Source organism: Typopeltis vanoorti, chromosome 5 (genome assembly GCF_054136105.1).
Source record: "Typopeltis vanoorti isolate ZY-2024b chromosome 5, IOZ_Tvanoo_1.0, whole genome shotgun sequence".
Taxonomy (NCBI): domain Eukaryota; kingdom Metazoa; phylum Arthropoda; class Arachnida; order Uropygi; family Thelyphonidae; genus Typopeltis; species Typopeltis vanoorti.
In genome coordinates, this window is record NC_143553.1 from 167636198 (window position 1) to 167663960 (window position 27763).

At 37.6% G+C, this 27763-nt stretch overlaps 2 protein-coding genes across 4 annotated transcripts in view; one reads left to right on the forward strand and one right to left on the reverse strand.

Moving 5' to 3' along the window:
- LOC150107041 (large ribosomal subunit protein mL53-like) overlaps window positions 1–13023 on the reverse strand; it is a 33846-nt gene extending 20823 nt beyond the window's left edge. The window contains exon 1 of one of the 2 annotated variants that reach the window (XM_090393398.1): window positions 12887–13023. Coding sequence is in view for 1 of the 2 variants with exons in the window: in XM_090393396.1 (XP_090249522.1) it covers window positions 12887–13008 (122 nt within the window). In the remaining variant the exon portion in view is untranslated. The remainder of the gene's footprint in view (window positions 1–12886) is intronic. The other variant, XM_090393396.1, reaches the window with a different exon arrangement.
- A 205-nt stretch (window positions 13024–13228) lies between these two features.
- Doa (CDC like kinase darkener of apricot) overlaps window positions 13229–27763 on the forward strand; it is a 390113-nt gene continuing 375578 nt past the window's right edge. For both annotated transcript variants that reach the window (XM_090393402.1, XM_090393403.1), the window contains exon 1: window positions 13229–13385. The gene's annotated coding sequence lies outside the window, so the exon portion shown is untranslated. The remainder of the gene's footprint in view (window positions 13386–27763) is intronic.

Below are 27763 nucleotides of genomic sequence, written 5' to 3' on the forward strand. Positions count from 1 at the left end.
CTGAAGATATTTTCAGGTGCTAACTTTGTTTGCTCACACTTGGATAAAGGATTAAACTAAATTTATTATAGAATAACCAAGTGAAAAATAAACTTTCTAAACCATTTCTACTTTGCATACCTCAATATGGACTGACAGTATCCTCTTCCTTTCTGTCAGGAAAAGAGAATAGATGTAAGCTGTTGGTAATTGGGAAAACACTGGCACTTTGTTCCACCCCACAAAAATAACCAACACACGATATATACACATCCGCAAGGAGATGCGTTTTGCATTAGCTTGGTCCACCTTTACTACGAGTTGTAAATATATATATATATATATATATACACTAGAAATCCCAAACAAGAGTTCCCTTGAATCCATACTAATTGCAAAGATAATGTTATCATTCTTATCTGTCCAAGCCTATAGGTAAATGGCACCATCAATTCCTCAGAAACTTCCTTAAAAACATTAATTACATGAATCCTGTTACCAAAAATCTTAGTGCTGTGGTAACAATGCAATAACAGATTAAAGAATGTATGCAGCTTAGTACAGATATTTCATAAAATACCACTTTTCAATATACTTTCAAAAGCACCTGCTGCATTATAATGAATGAAAATGGTTTAAAATTAATATTATTGCTAGTCTGGCTGGCTGAGTGGTTAGCATATCCGCTCTCTAGCCAAAAGGCTGTGGGTTCGAATCCCACCGTGGGCATGGATGTTTGTCTGTGAAAATACTAGCGGTGGTGATCGGCGGTAGATGGCATTGGTGTAGATGATGAAGGTAGTCGAGGTTGATGGAGACGGAGAATTGCAGAGTAGGTACCCTCCCTCAATGAGTCTTTAGACTCCATGGAGGTGTTATGTAATAATAATAATTATCATTAGCTGCATTCCTTCCCCTTTCCCCACATTCTTATCCTTCCAAAAATTTTTATCCCTCCATTTCTATAAATTTTGCAAATATTTTGCAAAATTTTCCTCAATCAAACACTCATTACTTTATTATAAAAGGTAAACAAGGGTTCCTCTTGAATTCATGCTGAATGACAGATAACATCATTATCCTCATTGTCCAAGGCTATAGGTCAATGGCACTATCAATCCCTTAGAAACTCCCTCAAACACACAGAAATATCTACTTAGAATATTAAGTGGATCTCATCTATTTAATATGAAATCACAGAGTGAAACCTCTGCAGAAACAAATTGTCCCAATAAAGCAATGATTAAACATCACTATCATGTAATCTGCCTTGGTCACTTGATAACCTATTCTATCTAGCAAGGTCATTTGTTTAATTGACTACTTAGACATTATTATTATGTGACACCTCCAGGGAGTCCAAAGACTCATCGAGGGAGGGGACCTACTTTACAACTCTGTCTCCCCGGGCTCAATATACCAACTACAACAACCATCATCATCTACACCGACATCTACCACCCACTAATAGCATTTTCACAATCACAAACACCCATGCCCCGGTGGAATTCGAACCCATAACCTTCTGGCTGGAGAAGGGATATGCTAACCACTTGGCCAACCAGGCCGGCATGTGCTAGTTTGAACTCATTTTAAGCTTTAATGCTAAGAAAAAAAAATAGAGCATACATAAATAATTAACATGTCTAATCACTGCCATATTTCATTTCAGGCACTGAGACATCATCAGGAAAACAATATTAAAATTGCACAAAACAATAAGTGGAAAAAAAAAAAAATTAGACTGAAAGCATAAAAGTAATATGAGAGGTGGGAGGCCTAAGAAATAAAGTTTCTCAAATCTTGGGAAGTTTAATACAACCATATTTATTAAGATTAGATTGAATTTTTATTTTTTTAAAAAATATTTTAAATTTGTAGTTTTTATGGTGAAGCATAGTCATTTTTTTCAATTTGATTCTGTGCAAGGTATCCACAAGGCACAGTCAGCAAGCCCAGACTGACTATACTTATAGCGACAGATGTATTTTTTATGTTCTATGTGGATATTAGCAGATCTCCCAGTTTGACCATATGATAAGTTGCAAGAACAATGAACTTTGTACACACCTGGAACAGAGAGAGAGAGGGGGTAGAGAATTCTTGGGAGAATGGATGAGGGCAGACAGCTTCAGATAAGGTTTCAATGCATGCTGAGATTGTACTTTTTTTGAGTTTCTGGCTATTTTTTCTGAAGTGTCCCTGCCTGACATAAAGAATAACAGTAGCATCATTATAGCCAGCATGTTGAGAGGGATATATATATATAATATTATTATTATTAGACACCTCCAGGGAGTCCAAAGACTCATCAAGGGAGAGCGTGCCAACAGCTTTGAAAGATTGGTTCCCCTTCCAACTACTAACCGCGCTCAAGCTTGCTTAACTTTTTGCACGAGTCATTAGTAGCAGAGGCTCTACCAATCGACCAACCTTTGTTGATCTGTTTGGCATTGTAGCTGCTGGACAGGAAAGTAGAGAATAAAGGAGAGTTCAGCCTTGGTAAAATCGAGATTGGAGGCTCTATTAACAAGGTTTTGATAACACCATATTGCTGAGAGGGAGAGATGATGTAAAGTTTATGTATTTATGAACCTGTGTGTGGGTGGCTTTTCAGTAAACTGAGAATGAAAGGCTGCCACTGGGAAGACGGGTGATTAGAGCATCTCGAAAATGCAAGCTATTGTCATTTCGTTTTTCTATAGTGAACTGAATTCAGGGGTGCTGTTTGTTGAAATGGAGGAGGAAGAAGAAGTCTAATGTGCCTGAGCCATGTGGCCAGACACATTAGAGTCCTGTATTTTAGCCAGATAGGGTTGGGCATGTTATTAAGAGGATTGTTGAAAGTTTATTTTTCACTTGGTTAGACTATAATAAATTTAGTTTAATCCTTTATCCAAGTGTGAGCAAACAAAGTTTGCGCCTGAAAATATCTTCAGGACTAGAGTAAGGTAGTACAACACCAGGCAACTCGTAGCAAAGGTGGACCAAGCTAACATCACTCCAATCCCAGTATCTCCCATAATGCAAAACACATCTCCTTGCAGATATGTATAATGTTATGCATTAAGGGAAGGGCCACTACCCAGACTAGTTTCGACCTTTATTGAGGTCTCTTCAGTGGGAGCGAAGCCCAGAAGTGGAGATACCAGGCAGAAGAAATAGCGCAGTCATCTTTACCTATAGGAGTTGCCAAAAGGTGTGCCACCTTTTTATTACCTTATCTTACTTTATACTTTATTATATTTATTATATTATACTTTATTACGTTACCTTAAGATATTTTCAGGTGCAAACTTTGTTTGCTCCTGAAACACTTGGATAAAGGATTAAACTAAATTTATTATTAAGAGGATTGTTTGAACTCATTTTTAAGAGTATTAGCCTTTTCATTGGAAAGGTGAGATAAGTTCCGTTCAATGTTAAAAAAGAAACGTGTCTAGACAATCTTTAACGGATAGCGAAACACTTATCCTTTCAAAAGGACATGAATTCGCTATAGTCCCTAAAAAACATTCCATATTTAGATTTCCTTTTTAACATTGAACGGAACTTATCTCACCTCTCCAGTGAAAAGGCTTCTGAAAAGAAAGGTCTACATTCCCTAAGAAGCAACAGTCACCTTGTTATCACTAAAGCAGACAAAGGAAAAGTGACAGTAATTACGGATTCTTCAAATTACAAAAGAAACATTTCTCTTTTAATACAAGATTGCTCAACATACCAAGAAACAGATCTAACAGGCAACTAAAGAAATTAAATTCCCTTCTAGATGAAGCTGCAAGTTTAGATGCAGACACCATAGAAAGGTTCATTTTGCAAGACCTCCTAGGGTTTATTGTTTACCTAAAATCCACAAGACAGACATTCCTCTGCGTCCTATTGTAGACTGTATTGTTGTTGAAAAATACCTTGACGAGCAGAGACAAGCAAGTTATTGTACCTCTGTACCGAGTCTTGATAAGACCTCATCTCGACTACTGTGCCCAGATTTGGTCACCTCGGTTCCTTCTTGATGGGGAGGAGGTGGAGAGGATCCAGAGGCAAGTGACTAAGATGATAACAGGTCTATGGAATGAACCATATGAGAACAGGTTGAAGATTTGTGGGTCGCAGAAACTAGTTGATAGGCAGAGGAGGGGAGATATGATTGAGACATTCAAATTGCTAAAGGGATTCTATAGGATTAATTCAGAGGATATTTTTGAGATCAGGACTGGTGGTGGGAGAACTAGGGGACACCTATGGAAGCTCGGCAAGAGTGTGGTTAGCAGGGGTGTTAGAGCTGGGTTCTTTACTTTTAGAGTGGTAAATGAGTGGAATAAGCTGCCTGAGTCTGTTGTGGGTGCTATGACGGTGAATGAGTTCAAGACAAGGTATGATAGATACTGTGAGAATGTAATCGCATAGTTGTGTGGACATGATGTTTAGGGTCTCCCTCGATGAGTCTAAGGACTCCTGGAGTTGCCCGAAATAATAATAATAATAATTGATTCACCTACTTACTGACATAGTCAAATATCTAGCGAACTTATTGAAATCATATATAGGCAAATCTAGCTCATTTTTGAAAAACTCTTCCGATTTCTTAAATAAAATAAAAAATGTCTCCTTACAACCTGATTTTATGGTGAGCTTCAATGTAGAATCTCACAAATGAACCTCTCCAAGAGACTTTAGAATTACTTACTGACATCTTCCCAAGAGATATTATAAAATTATTTGGATTCATAATGCACTAAAGATATTTCGTGTCAAAATAAATTCTACAAGAAAATAGAAGGAACTGCCATTGGAAGTCCACTTTCCTCTGCTCTAGCCAACTTTTATTTGGAACATTTAGAACAGTGGTTCCCAAACTGTGGGCTGCGTCCCCCTTGAGAGCCGTTAGTTTTGTTGAGGGAACGTGAAATAATGAAAAGAAATTTAACATTTGTACTGCAGATGTATAATAACAATATATCTATCTATATAAAAATATAAGATAATGTGGCATGTCAAATGTGTATGCAAGATGCTAAAAATGTAATATTTGCATCTGATTTTTGCTGTGTATGTTTTGTAATGAATATAAATACAATAAATATCATAATAATATATATCTGTATTACGATTTTTTCTTTCGATGGGGGCCGTGAAATATTTAAAATTTTTTCAAAGGGGCCTTTACATCCATAAGTTTACGAGGCACTGATTTAGAAGACATCCTTTTTTTCACCTATAGACCTACAACTTTCATTCTGAGTTAGATATATAGATGATATTTTTGCAGTGTGGCCTCACAACAGAGATTGCTTACCTTCCTTTTTAGCCAAAATCAATACTTTACACCCTTGTATCAAGTTCGCCATGGAAATTGAAAAAGATAACGAATTATCATTTTTAGACATCCTTCTCTTCCGCTCACCATCAGGTATTTTAACTACATCTGTTTACAGAAAATCCACTTTTACTGGATGTTACATTCTCAAGCAATCTGCTCATCATCCTTCTCAAAAGACGGGAATCATTAAATGTTTATTTTGATGAGCTAGAACAAATTGTTCAACTCCCCAGCAGTTACAGAAAGAACTTTCTATCAAACATTACATGAAGTTAAATGGTTTCTCAAAAAGGACCACACATCTGTTTGAATCCTATAAACAAAACCAAAACAACAGAGAATTTATATGCCAAGTTCCAAAACCATATATCTCTGGAATTTCAGAACTAATTTCAAGAATTCTGAAGAAATATGATCTAACAGCTACTTATATTCCTATCAATAAAATATCCACCTATTTCCCATCATCTAAAGATAAACGCTCTACTATGTTATCCTTACTTTGGACAAACAGACACTATAGAAAAAGAATACAAGAACATCAATTTTATATTCTTCACAACAAATCTAATAAGTCTGGATTGGCACAACACAGAATAGAGACAAACCACAACATTCTCTGGTCTAAAACTCGCCTTCTACAAAGATGCCGATATAAATTCGAATGCCTATTCAGAGAGTGCCGAGGCCTTACTTCAATGCCCTAACTTGAACCGAAATGACTGCATATCCTTGTCAAAAATATGGGAAAGTTTGATCTGAATAATACATTAATATATATATATTTTGTAATAACCTCTAGATACTACATCTGTCTAATGATCTTTAATAAGATTTTATAAATTAAGTTTTTTGTATGACATTGCGAACTTATACACGTATTTATTTCTGCACTCTTAAGTTTCTTCAGTGAAATGATATCGCGATTAGCAATGTAACATCAAGCGGCTCGTTCGAATTTTAAATAATCAATTGTTTGTATTCTACCTTATAAGACTGTTTCCTGTCAAGTCACTGATGATAGTTTGTTATTTTCAAACTGAGATATCTGGCAATATATTAAATAATCTTCTTGTGCAAACGTGTTGATACTTCTCACAGACAAACATACCATCCATCTATCTCACTGATGGTCTACCTCTTCTTCTTTTTCCAGTAATTTTATCTTCTATTACTGTTCTAAGAAGTCCTCCTTCCATATGATATCCTCAACAGCCTTCTGTAACACATCTTAAAAGCAGCTATGATTTTATCTGACTACTTTTAGGTTCCAAGTCTCACACCCGTAAGTTGCTGTTAGAAAGATAACTGTATCAAAAATCCTCAGCTTTGTTCCCATAGAAATAGATCCATCATTCCAGATTTTAGACAAGTCTCTGACTGTTGTTTTAGCCATTCCCAATCTTCTGACATTTTCTGAACACCTATTCCAATTCTTGTCTTGAGCTCATCCAATTATTACCCCAAGACCTCATGGAGTCAAAGACTCATCTGGGAGATCCTTTTATCACACACACATCTCATCATACCGCGTCTTAAACACACTCAAACTCCTTGCAGACACCACACTCTCAGACATGCATTCCAATCATTCACAACTCTGCACGAAAAAAACCTGCCTCTCACTCCCCTACTCACACCCTCTTTATACAGTTTCCAGGGATGACCTCTGGTTCTCCCCTGATCTTCCACTATTCTCTGTAGAACTTCTCCACCACTGATCCTATAACAACCCCTTACCAACTTGTAGGTCTCTATCATATCTCCCCCTCTTCCTACTGTCCACCAGACTCTGCAAATTACATCTTCTCAATCTTTCCTGATACTCGACATTCCAGAGGTCAGAAACTACCTTAGTCAGTCGCCTTTGGACCCTTTCCAACATCCTTCTGAAAACCCAGTGACCAAATCTGGGCACAATAGTCTTTCCAATAATCAAAGCCTTATACAACAGAACAAGAATCCCCCTACTTCTACATGTCAGTGTCCTCCACATCATTCCCAGAAGCCTTTGTGTTGTCTTCACAATTTTGGCGATGTGTCCCATAAATTTTAGATGCTTATCCACTATCACACACAGATCTCTTATTTCCTCTACATCCAATAATATATTCTCACCAAGAATAAATTCTGCATCCCATCTTTGTTTCCCAAATTTTAGAACCTTACATTTTGCAACGTTGAACTCGCATCCCTATTTCCGTGCCCAATCACTCAATTTATTCAAGTCTTCTTGTAAGGCCACTTCTTCACTACTCTTTATGGTTCATCCCAACTTTGCATCATCATCTGCAAACAACTGAATATCTCCATTCAAATGCTCACCAATATCATTAATATACAATTTAAACAGTAATGGACCTAAAACAGACCCCTGAGGCACTCCACTAGTGATTTTCCTTTTCCTGGATATCGCATCCCATAGACAACTTGTTGATACCTATCAGATAGCCAGTCTCCAATCCAATGCACTAATCTAATATCCAACCACATATGCTGTAGTTTGACTGTCGACTTATCATGAGGTACTCTATCAAAAGCCTTTGCGAAATCCAAGTATATTACTGTGTATCCTTCTCCTCTGTCCAAAGAAGCAGTCACTTTACTGTAATAAGTAAGTAGATTACTAAAACATGACCTCCCTTTAGCAAATCCATGCTGTCCATCAAAGATAATACCATTGTTGTCAACTCAACTCTGGATCCTAGTTCTCATGAGCTTCTCCAACAACTTAACCACAACACCTGACACACAGATAGGCCTATAGTTTGATGCTCGAGTTCGATCACATCCTTTATGAAGTGGCACAATCTTACCCTCCTTCCACTCCTTAGGAACTTGACCAAGTGCAAGACTTGTATTAAAAAAATATGTCAAGGCAGGTGTCAACTCCCTGGCACAGTCCTTCAGAATACGCAGTGATATATTATCAAGTCCCACAGCCTTATTTACATTTAGTTTACTCAACTCCCCAGCACCTCTTGCTCACTTACAGTCAGTCTCTCCTCCCCATCATCAACTGCTCTCAATCTCTCCATGAAGTCACATTCACAAGATTGAAAGATCTTTATGAACTGCTCATTAAGTATCACCACCACATTCTGCAACAGCTGTCCTTATACCATTTTCTCCAATCAATGTCATCCTTTCATAATCATTCTTTCTTTTGTTGGCTACATATCGAAAGAACTCCCTAGGAATCTTTTTGGCTTCATTAGCTAACTGCTGTTCATACCTCTCTTTAGCGACCCTCTCCAAAACAAATCACCCTCCTTGTCTGGTCTTTGTAGACCTGATGAAATTGGTTATTTTCAATTCTCTTATGCTGCCTCCACAAAGACAGTTTCTCTGTATCGCATGCTTAATCTCTTTATTCATCCATCTCATTCCTACCTTATTTAACCTTCTCACCCTTGGAATACATTTAGACATTGCGTCTACTAGATAGTTTTTGAAAATCCCCCCCAAGCTGCATCGATCTCTTTTCCAGCTAACTTCTCATTCCACGCTACATCTGCAAGCTATCTCTTGGGCTCTTCATAATCACCCCCTTGTAGTTCCACATATACCCTTTTCTCACAGGGGTCCTCGTACTGCTGGCAACGACCCAGGATGATTTGACACCTCATTTATAATTACATCCTCTGATGAGATGACCAAATCCAAGACCCTTAATCCTCGTGTGGCCTCTGTTACATACTGTCTGAGGTAGTTATCCCTCAAAAACTCAAGAAACTAATTTTCTTTACTTCCAGTTGCTATCTCATCATTCCAGTCTATATTGCCATAAATAAAATCACCGATAATGATCACACTTTTCTTATTTGCTTGGCTAATTTGACTATACATTTCACTATCACCACCATCCACATTACCTGGTCTATAAAAACATCCCACCAAGTATTTGATTCTATTCACCTCTATCTCACACCATACTGCCTCAAAACCACCGGCACTATTTCCGTCTTGCATCTCTGTATGGATATAATTCTTTCTCTATCATCAATGGCACTCCCCCTCCCTTTTTACCCCTTCTATTCTCATGAAACACATCATACCTTTCCATCTCTATTCCTGTCAGGATGTCATCCTCTTCCAACCATGTCTCACTTATTCCGACAATCTTTGGGTGAACAGACGCAATTAGTGCAACCATTTCATCTGCCTTGTTTCTTATACTTCTAGCATTTGTATACAAACACAACAGCTTGCTCATTTCTGGATCTACAGCTAGTTTCAGTGATACCACTCACTTGATGTGATCTCTCCATGCTAGACTGGGGCCTTTTCCCTTTCTGCCTCTTCATTTTAGAACCCTTTTCAATTCCAACTGTTTCCTCTTGATCCCTGGTCATCCCATTCCTTTCCTGCCTACACATGCTCTCACCTCCTCTTGGAGCATCCACCTTTCTCACACTGTGTACCCCTGTCCACCCTGCGCTTCCCCGTTTCCCTGCTCCTCTTGCACACCGATTCTCTATACTCATACCACTCACTTCCCCATTCATATCCACCTCTTCAATCTCTCCTACTCTTCCACATCACTCCCCTCTCGATCTGATTCATTCTCTTTATTCACTTCGCCACCTTCCAGCAGCAGTCTCTCCAAGTGACTCATACCATAACCACTCAAATGCAGTCCATTGCTCCCATACAGCTCACTTCGCCCCTCAAACTCATTCCACACATTAACAAACTGTACTCCCATCTCCTCACACATTTCAGCCAGCATATCATTCATAATCCTTGCTCTCTGCATCGTCTAAAGATAAACAGGGCAATGCTTCATGCATGATGTCCTCAGCATAGATACAAAACTAGCAAAATCCATAATTTATAAAAATGAATGCTGATCACCGTGTAACACTAAAAGAAAGGATAAAATAAAAGTAAACATCCTTGCCTAACCCCTTTCCAAACCTGAAGCCAACAGGTGTGTCAAGGAAAATCCATACTTTTCATTACTTCCTGGTTTGACATGCTGAACACAGTCAAAAGCTTTAGAGTAGTCTAAGAAACACATTACCATAGGGAGTCTAAATTCTTTATAATTTTTTATGATCTGTCTAAGGCCAAGGATCTGATCTCTGGTATCCTTGCCTTTCCTAAAACCTGCTTGTTCCTTAGGCATCTCTGCCTCAATTTTGGCCTCAATCCTATTTCGCATGATCTTCAATAAAATCTTCCTTCAATGAGATATTAAACTAATAATTCTATAGTTCTTGCAATCCTTTATATCTGCCTTCTTATGTAGTGGAATGAAAACTGACTTCTTTCAGTCATGATCCATGATACTGTCTCCCATATCCTTATAATCAATCTATGAAACACTCTTATCTCTCCATATCTTGTGGCCTTAACTCTGCTAGAATTCCATGTGCACCTTATGACTTATTGCTGTTACTTCGTGCTTAAGTGGAGGAGGTTCCAAATTGAATTTTTTTTTATTTATTTTTTAATTTCCAATTCTTCTGTTAGTAGTGTTCCATTCCTTCCTTTGATGACATTCTACTTGGGCTTAAACTTGTGCTTTAGGTCACGAGCTAACTGTCTGGCTATGAATGTTTGGCAATTCATATATATAGGAGTAGGAGAATTAAATTATTTCAGTTTTTGTTTAACTATTTCAGTAGGCCTAGATGTGAAATTTTAAACCTTTTTTTTTTTTTTTTTTTTTTTAATGAGAACTAGTGGGATCATAATCCAGTGGTTTATAAGTAGCATGATCTCTGAGCAGCACATTTATTTTTCAATTATATTCACTCACTTTTATTTATCTTCATTTTACATTAATTCATTATATCTAATTATTTATGCATGCAGCATTTGATTAATCATCCCTTCTAATGGACACAAAGAATTGTAGTCTCATTCTAATTTTCACTTTTTTTTATATTTTCCATACAACTGTTCTCCTCCTCTTATTTTAATGTTTCCATAACTTTTTTTTTTTTTTTTTTAAATATACAGTTCCTATTTAGTACACAACTCATTCATTTTACTCCATGTTTCATCAGATTTCATGTTATGGTATACAAAATACACTTTACCATTCCTTTTAACAAATATTCATTAAGTATCTCCCATGCCCTACTGATTTTTTTTCTTTCAAATTTCTCTATCCTTGGCATTGCTTCAAGCTGACTACTAAAGATTATTATAATCACCACCATTATATGCAAAAAATAAAAAAATTAATAAAATTCTCCTTAAGACTTTTGCAAGCCTATGCCAAAGAAGCAATGATGACTTTTCAGTCAAATTTGGATGCTATGACCAAATCCCAAACTTAAAATCATTACATTCTCTCTCTCTCTATCACAAGACAAGAGTCCATGTGAAATCCCAGAGACTGAAGTGCACTATTGTTTTATAATTAAAAAAAAAATCTGACTAGCAAGGGGATTCATTCCCCATCATGTTAAATTAAACACTCTCTGAACATTAACAGAATGTAGTGATGTGATATGTAATGATGTGCAGCGTAGCGATGTGTAATACAGATCGGCCTCCCGGTATGAGTCGACGGACGTGCCATGTAATAATATGTTGTGTATTCTGTAATAAGACCGCATTTGGACTATTGTGCACAGATCTGGTCACCTGGATTTCTTGGTGATGAAGAAATGGTGGAGAGGATTCAGAGGAGAGTTACAAAGATTGTTGCAGGTCTGTGGGATGTTCCCTACGAGGATAGACTGAAGATCTGTGGGCTCCAAAAACTAGCTGATAGATGTAGGAGAGGAGATATGATAGAAGCATATAAATTATTAAGGGGATTTTACAGGTTTGATACTCATGACATTTTTAAGACCAGTGCAGGAAGGGAGAGAAAGGGGACATCCCTGGAGATTATGTAAGAGTGTGGCTAACAAGGGTGTTAGCACTAGATTTTTCACTTGGAGGGTTGTGAAGGGTGGAATGCGTTGCCAGAGGTGGTTGTGAATGAATTTAAGGAGAATATGATAGGTATTGTGTAAATAATGGTTAGTGTGTCAATGTGGGGTCTCCTGCAATGAGTCTTTTGACTCCATGGAGACAACGTTATAATAATAATTCATCCAATCTTATATTAGCGCATTCGAAATATCCAATAACGTACATCAGATTTTCACTTGATAAATCAATTTGCTTAAACATCATCACTTATCCTTCCTGGCGGAAAACATCCCACAAAGTTCTCTCGATGGGAGTTGCAGAGTTATTTGTAGTAATAATAACGAAAAATATTATAAAAAAAATTAACAAGCTTACTATGGATATATTGGTGAATTATCAAAACCTGGAAAATAATTACAGGATTAATTACAATGAATCCGTATAGCTTTCTTTGATAATTACAGGTATTAAAAAAGAAATTTCTAATTTAAGTCAAGAACCCACCTAACGCTCGATATTTCTTGGTAATTTCCTGAGTTTTTATTTCCTCCCCTGATAATAATTCACAAGTAAGCTACATGCCTATTCTGTTAGTATCAAATATGTTCATTCCCGAAAACACTTCCTAGAGATGAGAAGATTTCAATAAAGTAAAATTAACCATCTTATCCTAAGATTTTCTTTATAATTATAATTATAACCTACCTTATTGAGCCAACTTTATTATGAAAAGGATCAAACTTAACATGAACCTTATTTACGTGACGAAGATGAAAACTCTGCAAAGTCTTAAACAGAATTTTCAAGAATAAATCTCTACCAGCCATCCCAAATTTACAAACATATACCGGGTTGTTCGCATACGAAACTAAATTCTTCAGAGGGCTTATAATGTCCTTTTTATTTATTTATTTTTCTGTTTCAGGAAACATTCTAATTAATGTATTATTTAAAGTGATTATTTGGAAACTACTGAATCTGTTAAATATATATATGTATATGTATATATTTTTTTTTATTCCACTTCGTGAACAGAAATCAGGTGTTCATAGATTATTTAGATATGGCGTCATAGTTAATAGAAATTCTGTACTACAGTATCTTCATTTTACAAAAGTAAATATTTCTCTAATCAGCGCTCTTTAATAAATTAATCAAGACGGATTTATTGTGGGAAGCACTCAAAGAATATAAACGCAACAAGGTAAGTATATTTTGAGAGAGTTAAACTGTAATTTGTTCTGGTAGTAGTTGATCGCGCGGATTTGCATAAGCGAACTGAGATATATATATTATTACTTAATTATAAATATTTACGTTCCTGATTGGAGATTAAGATATTGGCTAATTATTATAGTAGGTGTAGATGAAGAATCAAGTTTAGGAAAGTCTGATGTCCTATCAATCACGAGTATATTTATGTCCCCCCCCCCTCCTCCTGTTAATTTTCGATTGTCTCTTGAAGTATCTAGATTTGATTTTGACCCTCGCATAAGTCTTCTTTAAATTTCATCCGGTTGAACACACATTTGAGTGGCTCATTTCAAACCCTTGGTGTTATGTCGGAATACGTTTCTACTTTCTGAAATTAAATATTCTTATTTTGATGGATATTCTGGGAAACCATGTTAAAGATGTTCTACTTGTTTCTTTTTCAGTGATTGTTATTATTATAATTTATTTTTTGTCGTATGCCAGTTAGCAAAGGAAAATAAACTTTAAATTAAATTATAAAGAAAAAATTAAATAAATTAATAAAGAAACTTTCTTAACCATTGTGATACTGAGAAACCATTACTTCAATAAATAAACAAATTTATTATTACACCTTGATATCTCCAAGGGCTCATCAGGGAAGTGCACTTTGCCTCACACAGTGCACCATCCACACTACTTAATCCTTCGTCTACTACCTGCCAATGGTATTTTTCTCTATTCATTATATGTGTTCTTTCTGGCCAGTTTGCTTGCATGTGGAATGAAAAACCAGAATTTCTGGGATATAAACAAAGACAAAACAAAAATGATGTATAATAAATATATTACTAAAAAGCCAATACAAATGGAACACTCGTGAGATTAATTAACTCTCTCCTCCAAATGAGGTAGCTACCATTCTATGATTGCTGTCCTTGTAGAATTTGTTATGTAGGACATGGAGAAATCCCCATTGGTTACTGGATTTAGAAATGTATCAATTTCCAGGAGGAAAAACTCTGCCATCTCCATGTGAGACCAGCTAACTTACTCAGTTGAAAAGCCCGATTCTTTGAACCCAAGTCTTCCCAAGCAAAGGGCATTATCAAAACAAACTGTGCTATGGAGGCTTCAAGATGAAAAGAGATAAGCAAAATTAGAACAACACTTAAAATGTGATGTATGTGTGACAATATAAATTAACTGTAGGAGGATAGCTCAATCTATCATCATCATCAAATTCCTGCCATGTACCCTCAAGGGGGGTGTAGAGGATATGATAGTACTACATGAAAAATTTACATCATTACTAATTTCCTATCTACAATTTTCCTCCAAATCAGTCTGTTACTTGTCAAGACTCCAACATTATCAGATCTTATATTTCTATTGTCTATGACACTTTTTACCGTATCAATCCACCTATATCTTGGTCTTCCTCTGGGTCGTTTTCCTGCCAACCTGGCAGAGAACACCTGTTTTGCTAATCTTTCCTCGCCCATTCTGTTTAAGTGATCATACCACCTGAGATTAGCTCTGCTAATGCATTCCTCGATGCTGACAGTATCAAGTTCTTTCCTAATATCCTCGTTTTTAATATGATGTTGCCATTGATGCCAACTGTTCGCACCTCTCATCTTTCTCAGGACTCTCATATCTCCGGTCTCTAGTCTTTGGTCAAGTGTTTTACTTCTGACCCAGCTCTCAGATTCATAACTTAAAACTGGTTTGAACACTGTCTTGTATACAGCTAATTTAGTGTTCCGACTAATTTCTCTCTTATTCCATATGAATTTATTCAGTTGACTTCCTACCATGCCAGCTTTGTTGATTCTGTTGTCTATTTCCATATTTAATTTACCATCTTCACTAAAAATTGTGCCTAAGTAGCTGAAATGTTTTAATTGTTCCACAGGTTCTCTGTTCACAACGCAGTTGACGTTTTCAATGATTCTGCCTATTTTCATTGTCTTTGTCTTTTTATTGCTGACCTTCATACCATATTTATTACAAACAGTTATTCAATTTAGTCAGGGAGTCTTGGAGACTTGTATCGGATTTATTTAGAAGTATAACATCATCCGCATAAAGCAAAGAGCTTACATTAACATCTCCAATTTTGATATCAGGTTTAATACCACTTTCCTTCATAATGTGATCCGTATAAATAATGAATAACAGAGGGGATAATGCACATCCTTGTCTGACACCAGATTTAATATTAGCTCAATCTATAACTATTAGAATTCAAAGAAATAAATTTTAAATAACAATTACTAATTAATAATAAAAAAGTAGTTAGACAGGGAGATGCCATTTCACCTAAACTATTTACAGCCGCATGGAAACTGCAGAAAAGTTTCAACAAATGATCAATGAATGGAATGAAGAAAGTAAAAAAAAGGATTAAATATGAACAAAGACAAAACAAAAATGATGTATAATAAATATATTACCAAAAAGCCAGTACAAATGTAACAGAAAATTGATATAGTAACCTCTTATGTTTACTTAAGACAAAAGATCACAGTAGAGGCTCTGAAGAAGAAGAAATTATATGCAGAATTAAACTTGGTTGGATAGCCTTTCGAAAACACCATGAAGCACTCAAAGGAAACATCCCAATCTGCCTAAAAAAAAAAAACTTCAACAGTTGTATACTTCTAGCCATGACATATGGAAGTGAAAAATGAACTTTCACTAAAAAATTGACCAACAAGTTGAGGTGTACATTCATAAAGATGACCTTTGATGTAAAGATTGAAATGTGGAAGATAATTTTAAGGCGATTAAATTTATTTATCTCAAAATGGTAGTCGACTATATACTTTTTAATATAACAAGTGCTGTGCACCATTCATTTACATTGAAAGAGTAAAAAACAAGGTACAAAATAGAAATCCCTACTTTCTATTAGAAACTCCTGGAGGATCCAAACAGAATAAACTTAGCTATTCAGTCTGCAGGGAAAAAAAAATTTCATATTATGAAAATCCTATGAGACATAGCATATAACATTTCCAGTAGTACAGAAAGAAGCAGCCAAAAACTCAATGGCTATAATTATTATTACATGATACCTCAAAGTAGTTCAAAGACTCATTGAGGAAGGGCACCTACTCTATGACACTCCATCTCCACCACTTAATCTACCAACTACAGCGAACCACCACTACCATCATCATCTACACCATTGCCATCTACTACCCACCACCATTAGTAGATTTTGTCTGTAAACTGCATGTATTCTCAAGGCCGATTTGTCTGTATGAAGGATGAAAAACCCAAGTTTCTGGGGAAAAAAAACTGCTATCTCCATATGAGATCAGCTAACTTGCCTTCAATTGGAAAAAAAAAACATATAAAGATTCCTCACATCATGATGAGAACCGAACTTAGGTCTTTTCGAATCAAAGGGTACAGTGTATTGGCGTATTTCCAATTTCACTATGGAGGTAACAAACTGGAGATAAACATAATCAAACATAACGATAAACATAATAAAAAAAAATAGAGAGCATTCTAAAAACACAGAAAAAAAAAAGGAATATGGAGGAGTGGTATTACTTCCTAATATTCAAGCTATCACATATTCATCATACAGCTATCATCAATGATATTGCATTAAAAAGGAATAAAAGTGACTTCTGCTACACTAAACATGATCTGATCTCACTCGGACCTTTATTCATGATATCTTTTCCATTCACCTCAAAAAACCAGGACCTCAACCAAGATTCACCTCCAAAAAATAGATTCAGTCATTCATGTGGAATATGCTGTGCAAAAAATACAGGTGAGAAATGCATGTCAAGAACATTCATAATAATAAAAAAAAAATCAGAACTAATAGCACATGCACTGCTTGGAAAAAAGTCAACGGACACACTATAGTGTATAATAAATTTAGTTTAATCCTTTATCCAAGTGTGAGCAAACAAAGTTTGCGCCTGAAAGTATCTTCAGAACTGGGGTAAGGTGGTACAACACCAGGGCACTCCTTGCAAAGGTGGAGCAAGCTACCAACACTCCTATGAACCCTACTGAAGAGACCTCAATAAAGGTTGAAACTAGTCTGGGTAGTGGCCCTTCCCTTAATATATAACATTAGACATATCTGCAAGGAGATGTGTTTTGCATTATGGGAGATACTGAGATAGGAGTGTTGGTAGCTTGCTCCACCTTTGCAAGGAGTGCCCTGGTGTTGTACCACCTTACCCCAGTCCTGAAGTTACTTTCAGGTGCAAACTTTGTTTGCTCACACTTGGATAAAGGATTAAACTAAATTTATTATACTCTAACCAAGTGAAAAATAAACTTTCAACATCTTTCTCTAAATCCAGAGTAATTTATTAAAAAAGGGTGCCAACTCCTATAGGTAGAGATGACCTGCTAATGCTTCTACCTGGTATCTCCACTTGGGCCTGGCTCCCACTGAAGAGACCTCAATAAAGGTCGAAACTAGTCTGGGTTGTGGCCCTTCCCTTAATGCATAACATTAGACATATCCGCAGGGAGATGTGTTTTGCATTATGGGAGATACTGAGATAGGAGTGTTGGTAGCTTGCTCCACCTTTGCAAGGAGTGCCCTGGTGTTGTACCACCTTACCCCAGTCCTGAAGTTACTTTCAGGTGCAAACTTTGTTTGCTCACACTTGGATAAAGGATTAAACTAAATTTATTATACTCTAACCAAGTGAAAAATAAACTTTCAACATCTTTCTCTAAATCCAGAGTAATTTATTAAAAAAGGGTGCCAACTCCTATAGGTAGAGATGACCTGCTAATGCTTCTACCTGGTATCTCCACTTGGGCCTGGCTCCCACTAAAGAGACCTCAATAAAGGTCGAAACTAGTCTGGGTTGTGGCCCTTCCCTTAATGCATAACATTAGACATATCCGCAAGGAGATGTGTTTTGCATTATGGGAGATACTGAGATAGGAGTGTTAGTAGCTTGCTCCACCTTTGCAAGGACCAGGTGTTGTACCACCTTACCCCAGTCCTGAAGATACTTTCAGGTGCAAACTTTGTTTGCTCACGCTTGGATAAAGGATTAAACTAAATTTGTTTAATTTGTTTAATCCTTTAATCCTAAATTTGTTTAATCCTTTAATCCACTATGCCCATGGTGGGATTTGAATGCACAGCCAAAAGGCTGTGCATTCAAATCCCACCATGGGCATAGATGTTTGTGATTATCTAGTACTGGTGGGTGGTAGATGGCATTGGTGTAGATGATGATTGTAGTTGAAGAATTGGGTGGAGACAGAGTTGTAGAGTAGGTGCCCTCCCTTGATGAGTCTTTGGACTCCCTGGAGGTGTCATGTAATAATAATTATTAGTCGGTTTGGTTGGCCACGTGGTTAGCATATCCACTCTCCAGCCAAAAAAGACTGTGTGTTTGAATCCCGCCATGGGCATGGATGCTTGTGATTGTCTGTGAAAGTGGTGGTTAGTGGTGGACGGTAGATGGCATTGGTGGATTGAGTGTAGGTGGAGACAGACTTGTAGAGCAAGTGCCCTCCCTCGATGAGTCTATGGACTCCCTGGAGATGTCACATAATAATAATAATAAATCATTGTATAAGGTCTTGATTAGTCCACATATTGACTTGTGCACAGATTTGTTCACCTGGGTTTTAAAAGAATGAAGAGATATCAGAAATATTATTATTATTATTATTATTATTATTATTCAGGCCTCCAAGGAGTCAAAAAACTCTTCGAGGGAGGTCCTTCCTAAGACATAAAGTCTGTCAAGACTCATCGAGGAGAGGTCCCCCCCCCCTGAGAAACACAAAGTCTATCATACCACTCTTTAAACTCACTGACCGTTCTCACTCCCACCACTCCATCAGGCAATGCATTCCACGGCTCAACCACCCTCCACACAAAGAAACCACTCCTTACCCTCATGCTCACAGTTTCCTTTTGTAACTTCCAGGGATGGCCTCTTGTCATCACTCCTTCCCACTGTTCAACCAAGCGAAAGAACTCCCCAGTGTCAACCCTGTAACCACCTCTCAACAGTTTAAAAGTCACAATCATATCACCTCTCCTTCTTCTATCCACCAAACTCTGCAGTCCACATTCTCTCAGCCGATCCTCATAACTATCCTTGTACAGTCCTGAAACCATCTTTGTCATCCGTCTTTGTATCCTTTTCCACAGTTAATTTATCCCCTTCAAATCCTGGGGACGGGACCAAATCTGAGAACAATAGTCCAAGTGTTGTCTGATCAGAGACTTATACAACGGAATGATAACCCTCTTATCTCTGCAGGTCAGTGTCCTTCTCATAATAGCAGCAATCCTCTGTGTTACCTTCACCACCTTTGCAATATGTCCCCTAAACTTCAGGTTTCTATCAATCATCAACCCCAGATCTCTTGTCTCCCCTACTTCCTCCAGTATAACCCCTCCCATAGAGTATGCGGCATCCCATCGATGTTTCCCAAACCTCAAGACCTTACATTTTGCTGCATTAAACTGAAATTCCCCATTCATTTGCCCATCTATCGAGCTTATTTAAATCCTCTTGCAGGGCTACCACATCTGCACTATTACTAATAATCCTTCCCAGCTTCGCATCATCCGCAAACAACTGAATATCCCCCTGCAATCCACTGGCTATGTCATTGATATAAAGGTTAAACAATATAGGTCCTAGTACTGAGCCCTGTGGGACCCCACTTGTAACCCTCTGCCTCCTGGAAACTGCTCCACCATACACAACTCTCGGATACCTAGCAGACAGCCAATCCTGAATCCAGTTGACCAATCTGACATCCAGACCCATGTGCTGCAACTTAAATATCAGCTTATCATGTGTCACCCTGTGAAATGCCTTCGCCAAGTCTAAGAAAATTGCAGTATATGCCTTTCCCTCATCTAATGTTCTTGTAACTTTATTATAAAAGGCTAGCATATTGCTAAAACAAGAGCGTCCTTTCACAAATCCATGTTGATTCTCACAGATAACATTACCCTCATCTGCCCAATGCTGTATACGGTCCCTCACTACTTTCTCCAAGATCTTAACAACTACTGATGACACACAGACTGGCCTATAATTAGACACTTCCAGTCTGTTACCACCCTTATGCAATGGCACTATCTTACCTTCCTTCCATTCCCTGGGCACCTTTGCCAAAGCCAGACTTTCATTGAAAAGCCACGTTAAAGGCACTGTCAATTCCCTAGCACATTCTCTCAAAACTCGTGGTGAAATACCATCCAGTCCCACAGCTTTACTGACATCCAGAGTACTCAGTGTCTGAAACACACTCTCCTCCTGTACCTCCAGACCTCGAACCAGTCCTATCCCTCTAGCAGTAAAACTGACTCCTCTAGGATGAAATACTCCAATAAAGTGTTCATTGAACAATTCCACTATGTCCTCTGCATCAGTCACTCTATTCCCATTTTTATCCCACAATATCATTCTTCCACAGTCATTTCTCCTCCTACTGGCCACATAGCTAAAAAATTCCATAGGATTTTCTTTGGATCTTAGGGCCAATCTCCTCTCATATTCCAATTTCGCTTTCCTTAATACACTAGTCACTCTTCTGGCCTGTGTCTTATATTCCTCATGCATCTCTTCACCTGTCTCCTTATATCTCTTCCATAGCCTCTTTTTCGCATGCAATTCCTGTTTAATATTGTTTGTCATCCACTTTACTCCAAATTGCGTCCTCTTCTTCACTCGTGGTATGCAACTTACCATTGCTGATAACAAATATTCTTTCACAATTTCCCACGTACTGGTGATATCCCGGCCTTCCAATTCCTCCCTCCATGAAACTTCCCGAAGTTGACGTCTAAGACTATTATAATCACCTGCCTTATAATTCCACATAAGTTCCCATCTCTTTGATACTCCTGCATGTCTATTCATTTTCCAAGCCAACACCATATGGTCACTCTCTCCAACTGGTGGGAGAGACGTCAACTCAGTTATTATCAACTCTTCTGATGCTATAACCAAATCCAAAACTTTTGAACCTCTTGTTCCTTCTGTTACATGTTGCCTAAGACATTTGTCCCACAAGAATTCTAGAAATTTCATTCCCCTATTGCTACATGCATCTTCTTCTCTCCAATTTATACTACTGAAGTTAAAATCTCCCATAACAATCATTCTTCTTGCACTTATCAAACTTAGCTGTCTAAACATCTCCTGGTCCCCATCGTCTGTGCTCCTGGGTCTGTACCAACACCCCACTAAATATCCTGTCTTGCCTACCTCTACCTCACACCATACGCTCTCAAAATTATTTGTCTCACTTCTTTCCAAATTCTCCACTTTTAGAGGACATAGGTCATCACTTATCATAAGCAGTACCCCACCACCACGCTTTTCCCTCCTATCCTGACGAAAAATGCTATACCCAGCGACTTCTATTCCTGTTGTTATATCCCCTTCTGTCAACCACGTCTCAGTGATCACAATAATTTTTGGCCAGGCTGATGCTATCTGCGCCGCCAATTCCTCTCCCATATCCCTGATACTCCTGGCATTAGTATAAAACATATAAATGCCATTGTTTCTATACCCAGCATTATCCCTTCTAGTCTCCACTGGGCTCAGTGTTACCTGACATTGTCTCCCTTCTCCCAAGTATCCATTCCCACAAGAGGCCACCCCTGCTATCATCCTCCGTGGGACACACTGACTCGTTCAGAACAGCAATCTCTCCAGATGCCTATGTCCTTCCTCATTCAAATGTAAACGGTCTCTCGCATACAATTCCTTTCTTTCCTCAAACGCACTCCAAGCATCGACATATACCAGTCCCCTCTTGTCACACATTCTCGCTATTATGGCATTCAATATCACCGCTCTTCTGCTCAGCTCATCATTATCATACCTAGGTAACACGCACACTATTTTTCCTCTCTCTGTCTTCTTCCGTACAGTCTCAAGCAAAAATCTCATATCTCTCGCTGCCCAACTTACATTACCACTCAAGTCATTCGTTCCTACCATCACAATCATCTCATCCACCCTTTCACCTCTCTTAATTGCGATAGCCACCCTTTCTATTGTTCCTCCTGGCAAACACCCCTCACGCATCCTATCTTGAACACCACGGATCATTGAGTCGCCATACATTATACCTCTTACCATTCCCTCGCTCCTATTGTTTCCATTCTCTCCTCTTCTTTCATTCCCATACCTCTCTCTGCTACTGTTTCCATTCTCTCCTCTTCTAGCACTCCCATACATCTCTCTCATTCCCTATCTCCTACTGTTTCCATTTTCCCCACTTCTAGCACTTCCATATCCCTCTCTCATTCTGTCTCTCCTACTACTGTTTCCATCCTCTCGTCTTCTAGCATTCCCATACCTCTCTCTCATTCCATCTCTCCTACCGTTTCCATTCTTTCCTCTTCTAGCACTTCCATCTCTCTCTCTCATTCTGTCTCTCCTACTGTTTCCATCCTCTCGTCCGCTAGCATTCCCATACCTCTCTCTCATTCCCTCCCTTCTACTGTTTCCATTCTCTCCTCTTCTAGCACCCCCATACCTCTAACTCATACTCCCTAAATTCTCTCTCTCTCCTACTCTGATTCGCCTTGCATTTATCTCTTCCATTCTCCTAATCTTATCTTTCATACTTCTGCTCTCATTCACAAGACATTCCACCTCCTCTTTCAACTCATCTATCTCCCTCTGCAGGTCAGTCACTCTTAATCAAAATTCACTCTCCCAAACAAAACCATCTGCTAAACTTTCACAGTCACTCACACCTTCCACACTATCAACTATTATTTTCTCATTCTCTCCTATCACACTACTTGTCTTCCTACATTCATTCCCCGTTCCTGGAGCAACAAAGTCGGATATCGATATATCTAATGTACTTATTTCCTCCAACTGCCTGCATTTTTCAGAGGTTCAGAGGCAATTGATTAAGTTTGTTTTTGGTCTCTCTGTAATGTTGAGTATGAAGAAAGGTTGAGAATTGCAGTTTACGAGACTAGTGGAGAGGGAGATATGATAACGACATAAGTTGGTAAAGTTTTTTTATCACATTAATGTGGAAATGGTTTTTCATAGAATGATGGGCGATAGGGAGAACAAATGTCATCTCTGGAAGCAATATGAGGAGGTTGTGATTGAAGCAGGTTTTTGCATAAAGAGTAGTGAATGATTGAAATGCATTCCCTGAGAGTGTAGTGACTGGAGAGAATGTGAGTATATTTAAGGCATGGTACAATGAGCTTTGTGTGACAGGGACCTTCTGTGATGAGTCTTTAACTCCATGGAGGTTCTGATAATAATAATAATAATAATACATGAATTGTGTTCACATAACATTGTTAGTCTATTTCAAATATTCTCTAATAAATTTTTTTTATGTCACTCTCCTGAAGAAGTGTACTGTAGTGCCTATGAAACTAGTAGGGATTAAAACTTAATAAATTGTTCAAAAAATGGTCACCATGTGGTAAATATAACAGACTTTAAATTTCAATATTGATTTTAATAACTTAGTCACAGAAAATTAATTTAATTTTCTATATATTAGTCTTTTGGATAATTACGTCTGAAAACCAAGATCAAAACATAGAATCAGTCTCATTGAGATTTGGCTGATAATATCTTCACATGATTCTTTAAATAATCTTGTAAATTTATAAGGATCATGATGAAAAGGGCCATATTGTACCATTCATTTTGGCAATTTGCGTTAAGAGTACTCAGTAATTACCAACCTAAACAGCCTTTTGATGAAAATTATAACAGATTATTGGTCTTTATATTAAAAATCTTTCAGAAAAGTAGTTTGCATATTATTATTATTATTATTATTACGTGACACCTCCAAGGAATCCAAAGACTCATCGAAGGATGGCACTTACTGTACAACTTTCCGTCTCCTCCACTTAATCCACCATTTAATATTAAACAAGGTTGATTTTTGTCTCATTTTCTGCAGTTCAGAAACTTGTTTCTTGTTTCCCTCCATCAAAAATAATACACCTTTGTGTGTTATCTTTGGTGTATTATCCTTTTCTGGTCATTTTGTTCAAGTTAGGCACAAAGAATATGGATTACATCTGCATACACTTTGGAGGTCTGGACTAGTTGATCATGGCATTAACAAATATTAAATTAAATTGCATTATTATTCAGCAACTTTAGTGATATCACCTTCACACAACACTTTCAAATTTTTCACCAAGTGCCAGCATGCTGCTTACTTGTCCATAATTTGAATAGTGTTGATAATTACCTTCATCAGTGCACTCTAGACTTGAAGCAGTTCTACAAGAAATCTAATAGGAAATGATGGATCAGGTGACCAAAGGGGCCATCATACAGGTCATCTTCTATTAGGTAAATGTGCTTTAAGGAATGCTGTTGACTCTTTAATACAGCAGTAGGTTGAGGATGTGCCCCTTGCAACCCAATGCCAAATTGGGTATGAAACAATGGAGCAATACCATAGTATTTAATTTTGCAAGAAAAACATCAAGTAGTGATATTGGAAAACATCAAAATGGGGGAATTGAACAATAAGATTTATTTGTCTCCCCTGGTCTTATAAATTATTCTATTAAGGAAGAAGTAAAGAAAGCACTTCTTATAAAGAAAAGTTGGTCTTTGTTGGAGATCTAAACAGCAGAGTAGAGACAGTTAATACCAGACATGAAAATATTTTAAGGAAATTTGTAGAAAAAAGCAAAGCTAATGGTAATACTTGCTGTATTTCTTTTCAGGGCATGGACCAGTCATCATAAACATGTTCCACCATAAATGTGTGCACATATTTGTGTGAAGATTCAAGAAATAATAAAAGTCTCATTACCTTATTGTTAATAGTGATATAACAATGAAAGTTAATAGTGATATAATAAAGAAATTTTCATACTGATTTGGACACAAGAATATATGTGAATTTGAAATAGGAAGTGATTACTATTTAGTTTTGAGCAAGATGAAATTGAATATCATATTGAAAAGAAAGTAATAAAGTTTTAAAAAGAATAAAAGACTAGCAGCTTTTGTAGGTTAATTGTAGACTGAAATATACAAGTATTATTCAAGACAAAATGAGTTTGACATCAAGAACCCAACCTTGGAAATATAATAGATTCAGAAAGTGAAAGGGGCAGTTATGAAAAAGAAGAAAGCTTATCTAACCTAACAAAAAAATAAGTACTTGTTTCAGAGAATACAGAAAAAAATATAAGAAAGCAAAGTACTTATGTAAAAGTAGCTAAACAAAAGTCAAAATGTTCTAGAAGCTATTTGGAAAGCTTAGAAGTGGAGGAAAGAGTCACGTAAAAGGAATCAGTCATGATAAAGGTGACATTAAATGTCTGGAATAATTACGTTGAAATATTACTATTATTATTATTATTATTCAGGCCTCCATGGATCAAAAGACTCATCGTGGGAGGTGCTTTCTAAGAAACACAAGTCTATCAAGACTCATTGAGGGAGGTCCCTCCTAGGAAACACAAAGTCTATCATACCACTCCTTAAACGCACTGACCGTTCTTGCTCTCACCACTCTATCAGGCAATGTATTCCATGGTTCAACCATCCTCCATGAAAAGAAACTACTATTCACCCTCTTTCTCACAGTCTCCTTTTGCAACTTCCAGGGATGACCCTTGTCATGACTCCTTCCTGCTGTTCAACTAAGTGAAAGAACTCCCCAGTGTCAACCCTGTAACCACCTCTCAACAGTTTAAAAGTCTCAATCATATCACCTCTCCTTCTTCTATCCACCAAACTCTGCAGTCCACACTCCCTCAGCTGATCCTCATAACTAACTTTGTACAGTCCTGACACCATCTTTGTTATCTGCCTTTGTACCCCTTCCACAGATAATTTATCCCCTTCAAATCCTGGGGACTAGACCTGAGAACAATAGTCTAAGTGTGGTCTGATCAGAGTCTTATACAATGGAATGATAACCCTGCAGGTCAGTGTCCTTCTCATTATTGCAGCAATCCTCTGTGTTACCTTCACTACCTTTGCAATATGTCCCCTAAATTTCAGGTTTCTATCAATCATCAACCCCAGATCTCTTGTCTCCCCTACTTCCTCCAGTTTAATTCCTCCCATAAAGTATGCAGTGCCCCATCGATGTGTCCCAAACCTCAAGACTTTACATTTTGCTGGATTAAACTGACAACCCCCATTCATTTGCCCATCTATCTAGCTTATTCAAATCCTCTTGCAGGGCTACCACATCTGCACTATTACTAATAACCCTTCCCAGCTTCGCATCATCCGCAAACAACTGAATATCCCCTTGCAATCCATGGACAATGTCATTGATATAAAGGTTAAACAATATAGGTCCCAGTACTGAGAATTGCATGTGTGGAACCCCCACTTCTAACCTTTTGCCTATTTGATATTGCTCCACCATACCAACTCTCTGATACCAATCGGACAGCCAATCCTGAATGCTGTTGACCAATCTGACATCCAGACCCATGTGCTGCAACTTGAATATCAGCTTATCATGTGGTACCCTGTCAAATGCTTTTGCGAAGTCTAGGAAAATGGCAGTATATGCCTTTCCCTCATCTAATACTCTTGTAACTTTATTATAAAAGGCTAGCACATTGCTAAAATAAGAGCACCCTTCACAAATCTATGTTGACTCTCACAGATAACATTACTCTCATCTGCCCAATGCTGTATACGGTCCCTCACTACTTTCTCCAAGATCTTACTAACTACTGATGACACACAGACTGGCCTATAATTAGACACTTCCAGTCTGCTACCGTCCTTATGCAATGCCATTTTCCTACCTTCCTTCCATTCCATGGGCACCTTTCCTGTAGCCAGACTTTCATTAAAAAGCCAGGTCAAAGGCACTGTCAGTTCCCTAGCACATTCTCTCAAGACTCGTGGTGAAATACCATCCAGTCCCACAGCTTTATTGGCATCCAGAGTACTTGGTATTTTGAACACACTCTCCTCCTGCACCTCTAAACCTCGATCCTGCACTATCCCTCTAGTATTCAAATCGATTCCTCCAGGATGAAATACTCCAATAAAGTGTTCATTGAACAATTCCACTATGTCCTCTGTATCAGTTGCTCTATTTCCATTTTTATCCTACAGTGTAATTCTTTCAGTCATTTCTCCTCCTACTAGCCACATAGCTAAAAAATGTCCTAGGATTTTCCTTGGATGTAAGGGCAAATCTTTTCTCATATTCCAGTTTTGCCTTTCTCACCATACTAGTCACTCTCCTTGCCTGTGTCTTATATTCTTCATGCATCTTCTCTTCACCTGTCTCCTTATATCTCTTTCATAGCCTCTTTTTCGCATGCAGTTTCTGTTTAATGTTGTTTGTCATCCACTTTACACCAATTTGTGTCCTCTTCTTCACTCTTGG